The sequence below is a fragment of the Pan paniscus genome, chromosome 20, assembly GCF_029289425.2.
Source record: "Pan paniscus chromosome 20, NHGRI_mPanPan1-v2.0_pri, whole genome shotgun sequence".
Classification (NCBI taxonomy): Eukaryota; Metazoa; Chordata; class Mammalia; order Primates; family Hominidae; genus Pan; species Pan paniscus.
The window spans coordinates 8,797,380-8,810,728 of NC_073269.2; the positions used below are offsets into that span (position 1 = coordinate 8,797,380).

Here is a 13,349-nt window from a genome sequence, read left to right on the forward strand (position 1 = left end):
CACAGTGCACGTGTTTTTAAAGGAAAGGCACACACGTATCTTAGGAAAGGGACATACGGAGTCGATGACAGTCGCTTGTCTCTGGGGAGAAGGGCTGGCTGCCCGAGGAGCAGAGAGGGGAAACTGACTTCTTCCTCTACCTTTTCAACTTTGTACCTTGCCCATCCAGAGGATTTTGAACGTAACTGCTCTAGACGCAACTTTTCCCTGGCTCTGGGTTACCTGGCAAGAGTCCTGTGTCGACAGCCTCAGGACTCCTCTCTTCCCCTTCTCTCCCCGCACCCCGCCTTTGCAGCGGAGAGAAGGAGGGGAGAGGTCCGCGTCCCTGGGCAGCCCAGGGTGCCTCTCCCCTCCTCCCAGGGGCTCTGTCCCCGCTTCTGGAGCCCGCATGGCGGGCAGGGCCTGGGCCACCTCGTCGCCCCCGTCCGTCCCTTGGTCTTCCCACCTGGCAGGGGACACGCGCCAACGTCCCCACCTCGGTCCCCCCGGCCCCCTCCCGGGCCAGGTCGGGCCTGGCTCCCTCATCCGGGCAGCCCGGGGCCCGGTACTCGGCTCCCGCCTGGGCCTGCGCTCACCTGGCTCGCCTTGTAGAACTGCTTCTTCAGCCCCGCCACCGACATGCTGCCGCCCGCCGCCGAGCCTCCCGCCCGGACCGCGCCAGCGACAGGCTCCCGGGCGCCGCCGACCCTCTGCGCGCCTCAGCAGTCCCCGTCGGCGCCGCCTCCGCCACCCGCTTGCCAGCTCCGCGCCCGCCCCGGCGCCGCCTCAGCCGCTCGCGCGCCCGCGCGGCCAGGATATTACATGGCAACCGCACGCTTCCGGTGCCGGCCCCCGCGCGCGCCCCCGGCCCCGTCTGCGCACGCGCGCCCTCTGCCGGCTGGAGAGCGCACGTGCACATTGTCTACCGCGGGAGAGGCCGCCTCTGTCAGTGAGTTGAGCGGGGCGAGCCTAGAGGGGCCGTAGCAGTTGCAGCGCCCCCTGGAGTCGTGGAGGTGACCCTAACGTCTTGGAAAACGCGCTTAGTTTAAACCTGGCCAGGGAGGTTGGGAAGTAGAAGGGGCCCCTGCTTACGATTCTTCAGATTCCTGTTTACTCATCTTAGCTAAATCCAGTTCGTCTAAGTGTTCAGCTCCCTCCCATTTTTATTTATTTATTTATTTATTTTTTTGAGACAGAGTCTTGCTTTGTCTCCCAGGCTGGAGTGCAGTGGCGTGATCTCGGCTCACTGCAACCTCCGCCTCCCGGGTTCAAGCGATTCTCCTGCCTCAGCCTCCCAAGTAGCTGAGATTACAGGCGCGCACCACCATGCTAGGCTAATTTTTGTATTTTTAGTAGAGACAGTGTTTCGCCATGTTGGCCAGGCTGGTCTCGAACTCCTGACCTCAGGTGATCCAACCCCCCCCCCAAATCCAGCCTCCCAAAGTACTGGTCTCACAGGTATGAGCCACCGTGCCCGGCCACCTCTCTTCCTCTCTCTCTCTGTCCTGTGTTCATCCATTCAGTTGCCCACGTGACACATCTAGACATCTAGGTCTGTCTTCATGCCTTGACCATACTTTCCACCAGTCCTCCCCTCCAATTCTTCCTTGGCATGGCAGCCAGAAAGATGCTTCTAGAATGCAATTCAGGGCCAGGGGCAGTGGCTCACGCCTGTAATCCCAGCACTTTGGGAGGCCTAGGTGGGCGGATCACGAGGTCAGGAGATTGAGACCATCCTGGCTAACACGGTGAAACCCCGTCTCTACTAAAAAATAGAAAAAATTAGCCGGACGTGGTGGCGGGCGCCTGTGGTCCCAGCTACTAGGGACTCCGTCTCAAGAAAAAAAAAAAGAAAGAAAGAAAGAAAGAAAACCTGTTTCTACACTCACAGGCTGACACTGAAGTTCTCTGTTTTGTGTGAGGCTTTTAATCTGCTTGATCTACACAGTTCAATCAAATATTTATACATTCACTCAAACATTTATTGACCTGGTAAATATGATCAGTTACTAACAGGTCCTGGGGTTCCAGTGAGGAATGAGTCCTACCCTCGCCAGAACTAATGACAAAAGGCAGAAATTAATTCATTAGTCAAATAACAAACTAATAAATAGACACAGCTGTAATTGCTTTAAGAAAAAGAACAGTGTTGTAGGCACTTGATATTGTCAGGGTTGGGGAAGAAAAGGCTTCCTGGGGTGACGATCTAAGATCTGAAAAGTATAAATTAGCCAGGAAAAGAGCTGCGAAAAGATTGTTCTAGGCAGAGAAAACAGCATGTGCCAATTTCCTGAGGATTAAACCAGAAACGATCCATTTCGTCCATTTCGTTCACTCATTCTACATGTTATTTACTGAATGTCAAATACTTCCGAAGCGCTCCCCAGACTTCGTTTTATTGTTCTTGTAGAAAGCAATTTATAATTTTAATTGCTGTTGCTATATTTAGCCGACGTCCCATTAGGATAAACTCAAAACTCCAGGTTCCTCATCTAAATCCCACTTTCAAGTTGTCATCTGCGCCCTGCGTAAAATGTTCTGGTGACGAAAGAGCCTGGGCCTCCCTCCTCTTAGGGACTATCCCACGCGATCAGCCAGTCGCAGCGCAGAGCAATGAGCTTGACACCTCCTTCCTCCAATCGCAGGGCAGCTCCTCCCAGCCAATGACAGGCCTTCGAGGGGAAGCCCCGTCCCTCGCGGATATGTCAATGGGCGAGCCCTGGGAGGAATGGAAGTCACGGATCTCGCGAGGATGCCCCCGGCGCCCCTCAATTCCCGAGGCGGGCCGTCACGTGACCCGGGCTCGCCCAATTGGCGCGCGGACTGCGGGGGTCGCCGCGGTTCCCGCCAAATACGAGCGCGGCGGCCGCGGCGGCAGCAGCGGCGCGGGCGGGAGGGCGAAGAGCAGCGGCCGCCTGAGGGGAGCCCGCGCCTCCGCCGCCTGAGAGGAGGTCGAGCTGCCGCCGGGGCGATGCTGGAGGAGCTGGAGTGCGGGGCGCCCGGCGCCAGGGGAGCCACCACAGGTCGGTTCGGGCCCGCGCCGAGGGGAAGGGGGGGCGCGGCGCGCGGCCTGGACGGGCCGAGGCGGCGATGGGAGGCGGACGGGCCTCCGGGCGCCAAGCCTGGTCCTGCGGGCCAAGCGTTCACCCCCTGGGGCCTTCTCATCCCCAGCGAGGGCCTGGCGTCCCCAAGGGCACCCTTCTTAACGTTATTGTTGTAGCCGCGACCATATTGTTTGTTTCCGGCGCTTTTGCGTCAGTTCGTCCCTCCAGGACTCTCTGGGGCGGTGGGTCGGAGGGGCCGAGAGGGGAAACTGAGGCCCGGGGAAGCGAAAGGGCTTGCCCTGCAGGTTACTGGATGCGTTTGTGTCCCTTGACCATGTTGGACCTTGCAGCGGGTGGGGAAACTGAGGCCCAAGGTCGCACGGGCTCGGGGACCAGTACCGATGCCGCTGAGGGTCGGGGTAAGCCCGGGTAAGAAGAGGCCCAGATGGTAGAGATGGCCAGGAGGGTGGGACTCCCGAGTTCTTGCTCCTTCCTGATATGCACCGTGACTTCCTCCTCCGTGTGCCTTGGAATGGGGTCTTTGGAGCCCACCACAGGCCTCCTGAAACGTGGGAGGGTGAACCGAGGAAGACCAGACTGTCCCTCTCCCTTGCTGGACTCTGCATTGCATAACGCTTTGGCAGCACTTGGCATTACGCTTTGGCACATAGTAGGTGCTCAGTAAATAACGTGAACGAATGAAGGGCTAGAATGGACGCCAGTCCAGTTTCTCAGCCTCAGCAGTGTTGATATTTGTTGCCGTCCTGGGCACGGCACTGCAGGGTGTTAAGCATCATCCCTGGCCTCCGCCTTTTGCAGGCCAGTAGCAGCCCCTCTCACCATGCCTTAGTAACAACCAGAAATACCATTGCCCTGTGTCCCCTATGGGGCAGATTCCCCCTTGGCTGAAAATCATGGCTGTAGTTCCTTCTAGCCTGTGGGATTTCACGGAGACATAAAATTAATATAAAGTTGGTACTGTCGTGGAGCTGTGATGTTTTAAGTCAGGATGTTTAACTTTATTTATTTATTTTGAGACTGAGTCTTGCTCTGTTGCCCAACCTCTGCCTCTCTGGTTCAAGCGATTCTTCTGCCTCAGCCTCCCAAGTAGCTGAGATTACAGGCCTGCACCACCATGCCTGGCTAATTTTTGTATTTTTTAGTAGAGACGGGGTTTCACCATGTTGGGCAGGCTGATCTCGAACTCCTGACCTCAGGTAATCCACCTGCATTGGCCTCCCAAAATGCTGGGATTACAGGCATGAGCCACCATGCCTGGCCAGGATATTTAACTTAAAAAAAAAAATCGCTACTCGCTAGGACCATACTATCATGAAAGGAAAGTATATTTTAGTGCCAAATAAAATTAGAAAGGATGTAATCGCAGAATAAAGAGCAGTTAGTAACTTTATACACATATATGTGTTAATCGTGTGTATCTTTGGATCTCTGGATTGGGAGTGTCCCGTTTTATATACAAGATTTTTTAATGGGGGGGGTCCTGTTTTTAATGAGGTTGTTTCTGTTCCACTTGCACCAAAGCTAGTGACTCAAAGCCACACAAATAGATTTTTGTGATTGTCTCAAAAATAAAGTGACTAAAAATCATATCCTTCAGTTAGGGGGTAGAAATCCATGGCTTTTGGTAAGTGGACACTTGAGAATGATACTGTCTTTATTTCTTTGAAGTGGCTAGAAAGGAAACATGAATTTTCTCAGTACCTTTTCTTATTCACTAAGCTTGGGGCGGTGGGTGAGGGGTGGTTTCATGTATGGACGATGGAGTTTTTTAGGAAGCCCCAGTCTGCTTTTAAAAAGTACTCACTTTTATGTAATGCTTACAAAACATACGTAGATTAACCAAAATAACTAAACTAGGTTTTTCCAAGCCAGATCTCCTGGTAAGTGTGAGCTTCCTAAACTTACTCTGTTTAAGGTATTTATCTAAAGACTCGCTTCTATTTTTGATCACTGCTGCATCTGCTTTGATATTATTAGATGGTTTCTTGAGATTTTTTTTGCAGGAAAATATTTTGTCTTATCTTCTCTTGACAGCACTTCAGCTCCTGCCTGGCAAGCTCAAAGTGCTTTAAATTGTGGTACCTTCATGAATTCTCTTTAAAAAGAAAAGGATCCCTTTTCTGATTTTACAGATTTGGTGGTGGTATGGGGGCTTGGGTTGGAGGAAGATATTTGGGGATCATGGGAATGAAATAGGTAATCTGATGTTTTCTCTCCTCCCTACTTTTACTCATTCCACTTTCATTTCATGAAACAGTTCCGGTTACTCTCTTAGTTGGCTTTCTGATTTATTCCAGACCCTAACCAGGTACCATAGGTGCAGCATGGAACAAGTGTTTCTGCTGTCATAGAGTTGGCATTTTGTTTCCAGAGAGACGTAATAAACACGAAAGTTTCAGATTAAATGCCACAAAGAAAATAAAACAAGACATGACAGTGTCTAGGGTAGGATTTCTCAACCTATTAACATTTTGAGGCCAAGCGCCGTGGCCAGCACTTTGGGAGGCTGAGGCGGGTGGATCACGAGGTCAGGAGTTCGAGACCATTCTGGCTAACATGGTGAAACCCCGTCTCTGCTAAAAATAAAAAAATTAGCCGAGAGTGGTGGCATGCGCCTGTAGTCCCAGCTACTTGAGAGAGTGAGGCAGGAGAATCGCTTGAACCCAGGAGGCGGAGGTTGCAGTGAGCTGAGACTGTGCCATTGCACTCCAGCCTGGGCGACAGAGTGAGACTCTGTCTCAAAAAAAAAAAAAAAAAAAATTTTTTTTTTTGGCCCATATAATTCTTCATTGTGGTGTGCTGTGCATTGCATTGTGGGACATGTAGCAGAATCCCTGGCCTCTACCCACTGGATGTGAATAGCATCCCTTCGAGCCCTCCCTGCATCATGACAACCAAAAACATCTCTAGACTGTGCCAAATGGCCCCCGAGGACAGAGGGGTCAGAATTGCCTCCACCTTGTACATAATTGGCTCTACATATGTATTTGCTAACTTGATTATTTGCAGAATTTAACAGTTTACCCTTTGACACTTTTATTTGCAGCCATGGATTGCAAAGATAGACCAGCTTTTCCAGTTAAGAAGTTAATACAAGGTAATTATTTGGAAATGGGTTAAAGAGTTGTTCGTAGTTTATAGTCTTCCTTGTCTCTTGTTGGAGACCTCAGTGGAAGCCTGGAGCTAGAGGGGAGAGAAACAGTCCTTCTTCAGACCAGGAAGCTGGGAAAATGCTTTTCACACAGTAATGTCTCGTGGGGTTCCCACAAGTAAACCCCGAGGCCTCCACTTATGCACAATTGGCGTTTTGTAACTTGCAGCTGGGAGTTCTCCTGTATGTTGTAGGGAGCTTAGCAGCATCCCTGGCCTCTTCCCACTGGATGCCAGTAAGTGCATCCTCCAAGTCGTAACAACCAAAAATATCTCTATACATGGCTGATGTCCCCTGGGAGGTAGAACTGCCCCCGCAGAGAACCACTGTTGCCCTGGAAGATAAATGCTCCCAAATCCTTCTGCGTAAAACGGGGAGCGCGTTCACCCTTGGGCCAGATGAGCGGTGGGATTGTAATTTTTTTTTTTTTTTTTTTTTTGAGACGGAGTCTCACTCTGTTGCCCAGGCTGGAGTGCAGTGGTGCGATCTCTGCTCACTGCAACCTCCGCCTCCTGGGTTCAAGCAATTCTCCTTCAGCCTCCCAAGTAGCTGGGATTACAGGCGCGTGCCACCACACCCAGCTAATTTTTCTATTTTTAGTAGAGATGGGGTTTTACCATGTTGGCCGGGATGGTCTCGATCTCCTGACCTTGTGACACCCCTGCCTCGGCCTTTCAAAGTGCTGAGATTACAGGTGTGAGCCACCACACCCGGCCCAGATTGTATTTTTAGAAACTACAGTTTTGGGTTTTTCAAACTTGGGATGGGTGCAGTGTTGCATACCTGTAAAACCAGCTATTTGAGAGGCTGGGGTGGGAGGAGTGCTTGAGTCCAGGAGTTCAAGGCTGCAGTGAATTATAATGACACCACTGCTCTTCAGCCTGGATGACAGAGGAAGGCTCTGTCTCTTGAAAAAAAGGGGGACGCCAGATGCTAGGCTCACACCTGTAATCCTAGCACTTTGGGAAGCTAAGGTGGGCGGATTGTCTGAGCTCAGGAGTTTGAGACCAGCCTGGCCAACATGGTGAAACCCCGTCTCTACTAAAATACAAAATAGCTGGGCATGGTGGGGGGCACCTGTAGTCCCAGCTACTCAGGAGGCCGAGGCAAGAGAATTGTTTGAACCCGGGAGGAAGAGGTTGCAGTGAGCCAAGGGTGCGCCACTGCACTCCAGCCTGGTGACAGAGCAAGACTCTGTCTCAAAACAAACAACTCCCCCCACCCCCCCCAAAAAAAAAACAGAACAGGTTTTTATTTGGTCTATTACATGATGAAATAGTTAATAAAAGATGCAATGGCATTGAAGTAAGTGAACATAGGTTCTTTGGGAAATTCACTCTCCAAAGTGTTTCTGTGTTCCTCCTAACCAGCCCGAAGCCTGGCAGACTCTGGGAGAACAGTTTGATTGATGAGAAAAGCCTAACAGAGCCTAGGGTGCTGAGGCCAGGAGAAAAAAAAAAAAAAAAAAAAACCCTGTCCACAAATGTGTCTGTATTTTCTACTTGAGAACCAGATGCAGTTATTATCAAATGAGATTTTCACCCATTATAAATAAATTTGGAATATGAACTGCATCTGAAATAAACAAATGTCTCTTGAAATTCTGGCGATGGCTCTGCTAAAAGGCTTGTCAGGATTTTGTTTTTTAAGTTAGGATGTTGAAGCGGGGCATGGTGACTCACATCTGTAATCCCAGCACCTTGGGAGGTGGAGGCGGGCATATCACCTGAGGTCAGGAGTTTGAGACCAGCCTGGCCAACATGGCGAAACCCTGTCTCTACTAAAAATACAAAAATTAGCTGGATGTAGTAGTGCATGCCTGTAATCCCAGCTACTTGAGAAGCTGAGGCAGGAGAATAACTTGAACCCAGGAGGTGGAGGTTGCAGTGAGCTGAGATGGCGCCATTGCACTCCAACATGGGTGACGAGCAAAACTGTCTCCAAAAGAAAAAAAAAATAAGTAAAATTAGGATGTTAGAAAAGGATAGAATGAAAATATAGCACCCCCCACCCCCTCTTTTTTTTGAGACAAGGTCTCTTTTGCCCAGGCTGCGGGGTAGTTGCACCACCACAGCTCACTGCAGCCTCTACCTCCTGGGCTCAAGCGATCCTCCTGCCTCAGCCTCCCGAAGTGCTGGGATTATAGATGTAAGTCAGTGTACCTGGCTTCAGATAGCCCCTGCCCCGTCTTTTTTTTTTTTTTTTTTTTTCTTTTGAGAGTTTCGCTCAGGTCGCCCAGGCTGGAGTGCAGTGGCGCGATCTCAGCTCACTGCAGGCTCCGTCCCCCGGGTTCACACCATTCTCCTGCCTCAGTCTCCCGAGTAGCTGGGAATGCAGGCACCCGCCACCTCACCCGGCTAATTTTTTGTACTTTTAGTAGAGACGGGGTTTCACCGTGTTAGCCAGGATGGTCTCGATCTCCTGACCTTGTGATCCGCCTGCCTTGGCCTCCCGCACCTGGCCTTTTTTTTTTTTTTTTGAGAGGGAGTCTGTCTCTGTCGCCCAGGCTACAGTGCAGTGTTGGGATCTCGGCTCACTTCAACCTCTGCCTCCCGGGTTCAGGCGATTCTCCTGCCTCAGCCTCCTCAGTAACTGGTATTACAGGCGTGTGCCACCATGGCCTGGCTAATTTTTGTAGTTTTAGAAAAGACGGGGTTTCACCATTTTGGTCTGGCTGGTCTCAAACTCCTGACCTTGTGATCTGCTTGCCTCGGCCTCCCCAAAGTGCTGGGATTACAGGCGTGAGCCACCACACCCGGCCCAGATAGTCCCTTTTTAAACTTTAAAATTATCCCCCACCCCCATGTCCCAACAAGTCAGTAATTTTCCAGCTCATGAGTGGTTGTAACTTTAAACGTTCACTAGAGATGGCTTTCTGTCTTTGTTTCAGCCCGTCTGCCGTTTAAGCGCCTGAATCTTGTCCCAAAGGGGAAAGCCGATGACATGTCAGACGATCAGGGTACTTCTGTGCAAAGTAAAAGCCCTGATTTAGAGGCCTCTTTGGACACCTTGGAAAACAACTGTCATGGGGGTTCTGACATAGACTTTAGACGGAAACTTGTCAACGGGAAGGGTCCCTTAGATAACTTTTTAAGAAATAGAATCGAAACCAGTATTGGCCAGAGCACAGTCATCATTGATTTGACAGAGGACTCGAATGAGCAGCCAGACAGTCTTGTGGACCACAATAAACTAAATTCTGAAGCCTCTCCCTCCAGGGAGGCAGTAAATGGCCAGCGAGAAGACACTGGGGATCAGCAGGGGTTGTTGAAGGCCATTCAGAACGACAAGTTGGCATTTCCTGGAGAGACCCTTTCAGACATTCCTTGCAAAACAGAGGAGGAGGGTGTTGGCTGTGGAGGTGCAGGGAGGAGAGGCAACTCCCAGGAATGTTCGCCACGGAGCTGCCCGGAGCTGACGAGTGGCCCGAGAATGTGCCCCAGAAAGGAGCAGGACAGTTGGAGTGAAGCTGGGGGCATCCTGTTCAAAGGGAAGGTGCCTATGGTGGTCTTGCAGGACATCTTGGCTGTGAGACCACCGCAAATCAAGTCCCTTTCAGCCACACCCCAAGGCAAGAACATGACTCCTGAGAGTGAGGTGCTGGAATCTTGCCCCGAAGAAGACTCTGTACTCAGCCATTCGTCCCTGAGCTCTCCCTCTTCCACCAGCTCGCCCGAGGGGCCACCTGCTCCCCCAAAGCAGCACAGCAGTACCAGTCCCTTCCCCACCTCCACGCCCCTCCGCAGAGTGAGTATCTCCCATGGAGTCCCTGCACATCAGTGCTTACGGATCTCAGAGCGCTATGAGTCTCCACTGGGTCACCCAGGTGGTTTGTGGCAGAGTGAGCGGGGCCACGGGCTGGGTCCTGGGACTCGACATGGAGTTCTTCCTGGTATCAAAACTCACAGTGTTCAGTTCTGCATTCGTTGTGATGCCCCTGGGACTTAATTCATCAACAGTGTACCTGGTGTACTGTGTGAATAACACCCTGCTGTTTTGCCTTCGTTGTTCACATCTAATCAGTGATAGCTTAGCCGTTTCAGGGAATTAGGATCTGAGCTGGTGCTGTAACCCCTCACTTCAGATTCCAGGTCCAGCTTTCTCTGTGCCCTTCCTGTCTAAGCATAGAAATGTAGGGACGGGGCTGCAAAGGCACTGAGCACTGAAGTGGCAGTGAGACGGCAGGAAGCATGACTTGGGGAATTCTGTAGGGTCAGCACAGCCAGCCATCTTAAAAACCTTACCTGGGGCCAGGCACAGTGGCTCATGCCTGTCATCCCAGCACTTTGAGAGGCCGAGGTGGGAGGATCGCTTGAAGATCACTTCAAAACCAACCTGGGCAACATAGACACCATCTCTATGAAAAAAAATTATTTTTATTTTTATTTTTTGACAGAGTCACTCTATCACCCAGGCTGGAGTTCAGTGGCGTGATCTTGGCTCACTGCAACCTCCACCTCCCAGGTTCAAGCGATTCTCCTGCCTTAGCATCCCTGATAGCTGGGATTACAGGTGCGCACCACCACACCTGGCTAATTTTTATATTTTTAGTAGAGACAGGGTTTCACTATCTTGGCCAGGCTGGTCTTGAATTTCTGACCTCAAGTGATCTGCCCGTCTTGGCCTCCCAAAGTGCTGGAATTATAGGCATAAGCCACTGCACCCAGCCCTGCAAAAAAATTTTTAAAAGTTATCCAGGCATGGTGGCACATGCCCGTAGTCCCAGCCACCTGGGAAACTGAGGCAGGAGGATCACTTGAGCTGAGGAGTTGGAGGCTGCAGCGAGCTATGATCACACCGCCGCGCTCCAGCCTGGGTGACAAAGCGAGACCCCATCTGGAACCATTTTTAAGGACCCCATAAGGGGGACTTTTGCATGGTCTGTCTCTGTTATTGATTTTTTATTAGCACAATGGTGTCCTTAAGGTCTTAGGGACCAAACTGATAAAATCAGTCACGAGTCCCATGGTGTTTAGTGGTGTCTTTTGATTTTATAATTTTTTACTTTTTATCTTAAGTATGTAGAACCAGAAGAGACAGTGCCTTTTTATGTTTTTGGTTTTGTAGCACTTTTGTTTGTTCATGTTGGGTCTTTATATGAGAGTAGTAGATCCTGAGATGGGTCATTTAATCTGTACCTGTAAGCAGGTACAGTAGACCACCTGGACCATAAACCACCAACCTTGTTCGCTTTCGGGATTTTGAGCTCTAAGGAACCATTTATTTATTTATTTTTGAGACAGAGTCTTGCTCTGTCACCCAGGCTGGAGTACAATGGTGCCATCTCAGCTCACTGCAACCTCCGCCTCCTGGGTTCAAGCAATTCTCCTGCCTCACCCTCTCAAGTAGCTGGGATTAGAGGCACCCGCCACCACGCCCAGCTAATTTTTGTATTTTTAGTAGAGACGGGATTTTGCCATGATGGCCAGACTGGTTTCAAACTCCTGACCTCAGGTAATCCACCCGTCTTGGCCTCCCAAGTTTCTGGGATTATAGGCGTGAGCCATCGTGCTTGGCCAAGAGCATTTATTTTTCTAAATGACTTCATTTCTTGTCTTTCACCTGAGAAGATGCAAAAGGAAAAAATGGCTTCCTCTTTAGGTTTATGAAATGTTGTAAAAATGGTGCAAATCTTTTTTTTTTTTTTTTTTTTTTTTTTTTGAGACATGGTCTCACCCTGTCGCCCAGGCTGGAGGGCAGTGGCATGGTCTCAGCCTACTGCAGCCTCCACCTTCTAGGTTCAAGCGATTTTCCTGCCTCAGCCTCTGAGTAGCTGGGATTACAGGTGCCCACCACCACGCCTGGCTAATTTTTGTATATTTTCAGTAGAGACGGGTTTCACCATATTGGCCAGGCTGGCCTCAAACTTCTGACCTCAGGTGATCCGCTTGCCTTGGCCTCCCAAAGTGCTGGGATTACAGGCATGAGCCACCGCCCCAGTCTTCTACTTTGTTTTGTATGTGCTGGTTTGTTATATAGGTAAACTCTTGTCGTGGGGGTTTGTTGTACAGATTATTTTATCACTCAGGTACTAAGCCTAGTACCCTCTTCTAAGTTACTAAATGTGCCAGACTGGCATGTACACATTTCAGCTTCTACCTAAGCCACCACTCAATCTCCCAAAATCAGAGTTGAAGTCTCTCCCCATTGGTCATCCTGTAGTGTACATTCGATCACTTGAATTTCTTCCAGGCTGCTGCCGCTTTGCAAAATTTCATCCTGTGATGTGAGCCATTTAGCAAGAACAGGACACATGGCTGGGCGCGGTGGCTCACACCTGCAATCCCAGCACTTTGGGACGCCGAGGTGGGTGGATCACCTAAGGTCGAGAGTTCAAGACCAGGCTGACCATTATGGAGAAACCCCGTCTCTACTAAAAATACAAAAAATTAGCTGGGTGTGGTGACGCTTGCCTGTAATCCCAGCTACGCCGGAGGCTGAGGCGGGAGAATCGCTTGAACCCAGGAGGCAGAGGTTGCGGTGACCTGAGATTGTGCCATTGCACTCCAGCCTGGGTAACAAGAACAAAACTCCGTCTCAAGAAAGAAAAAAAAGAACAGGACACAAGTACATGTTTCCATTAAGTTTGTTTCCATGTCCACAGCTTAGTCTGCAAACTGGGAAGTCCCCTCGTTGGGCATCATGGTGACACAATCCTGCCCGCTTTCTAAAACAACTGAGCACATGAACCCAGTGTGCAACATTTAGGAAACCCTGCATTTAGGACGCCAGATCTTGTTCTGAACACAGGCTCGAGGTTTTGGGAGGCACTCGAAGGCAATATTATCCCAACTTTTCAGATAATTTACAAGTGGTAAAGGCTTCAGGCTGGCCCAGAGCCTATGGCAGAAAGCGGCCACAACCACCCCCAGAGGGCCTGTCAGTCACCGAAGCTATGAGGGAAGCGATTATCGGGAGGCCTCCACATGCCCTGATGGCAGGGCTCCCTGAGATCCCAGCTGAGAGAGACTCCACCCCCAACCCCCGAGAGACTCCATCCCCAACCCCTACTTTATCTCCGAACCTTTAAGGAGTCCTGCATTTCTGGTTTGGTTGGTTTGCTTGCTTCATAGTTGGTACCTAACTCTTTTTTATTTTTTATTTTTTTTGAGGCGGAATCTCACTCTGTTGCCCAGGTTGGAGTGCAATGGCGT

General features: G+C 50.5%; 2 protein-coding genes across 4 annotated transcripts in view; one reads left to right on the forward strand and one right to left on the reverse strand.

The window, feature by feature from the left end:
- Positions 1–800, reverse strand: part of SH3GL1 (SH3 domain containing GRB2 like 1, endophilin A2) — a 39,890-nt gene extending 39,090 nt beyond the window's left edge. The window contains exon 1 of the mRNA XM_034945481.4: positions 576–800. Coding sequence (XP_034801372.3) covers positions 576–620 — 45 coding nt within the window. The 5' untranslated portion in view covers positions 621–800. The remainder of the gene's footprint in view (positions 1–575) is intronic.
- Positions 801–2,783: 1,983 nt separating this feature from the next.
- The window catches only part of CHAF1A (chromatin assembly factor 1 subunit A), a 36,572-nt gene continuing 26,006 nt past the window's right edge, over positions 2,784–13,349 (forward strand). For 2 of the 3 annotated variants that reach the window (XM_034944858.3, XM_034944859.3), the window contains exons 1-3: positions 2,784–3,002; positions 6,091–6,141; positions 9,086–9,942. In XM_034944858.3, the coding sequence (XP_034800749.2) occupies positions 2,951–3,002; positions 6,091–6,141; positions 9,086–9,942 (960 nt within the window). In that variant the 5' untranslated portion in view covers positions 2,784–2,950. The remainder of the gene's footprint in view (positions 3,003–6,090; positions 6,142–9,085; positions 9,943–13,349) is intronic. The other variant, XM_034944861.3, reaches the window with a different exon arrangement.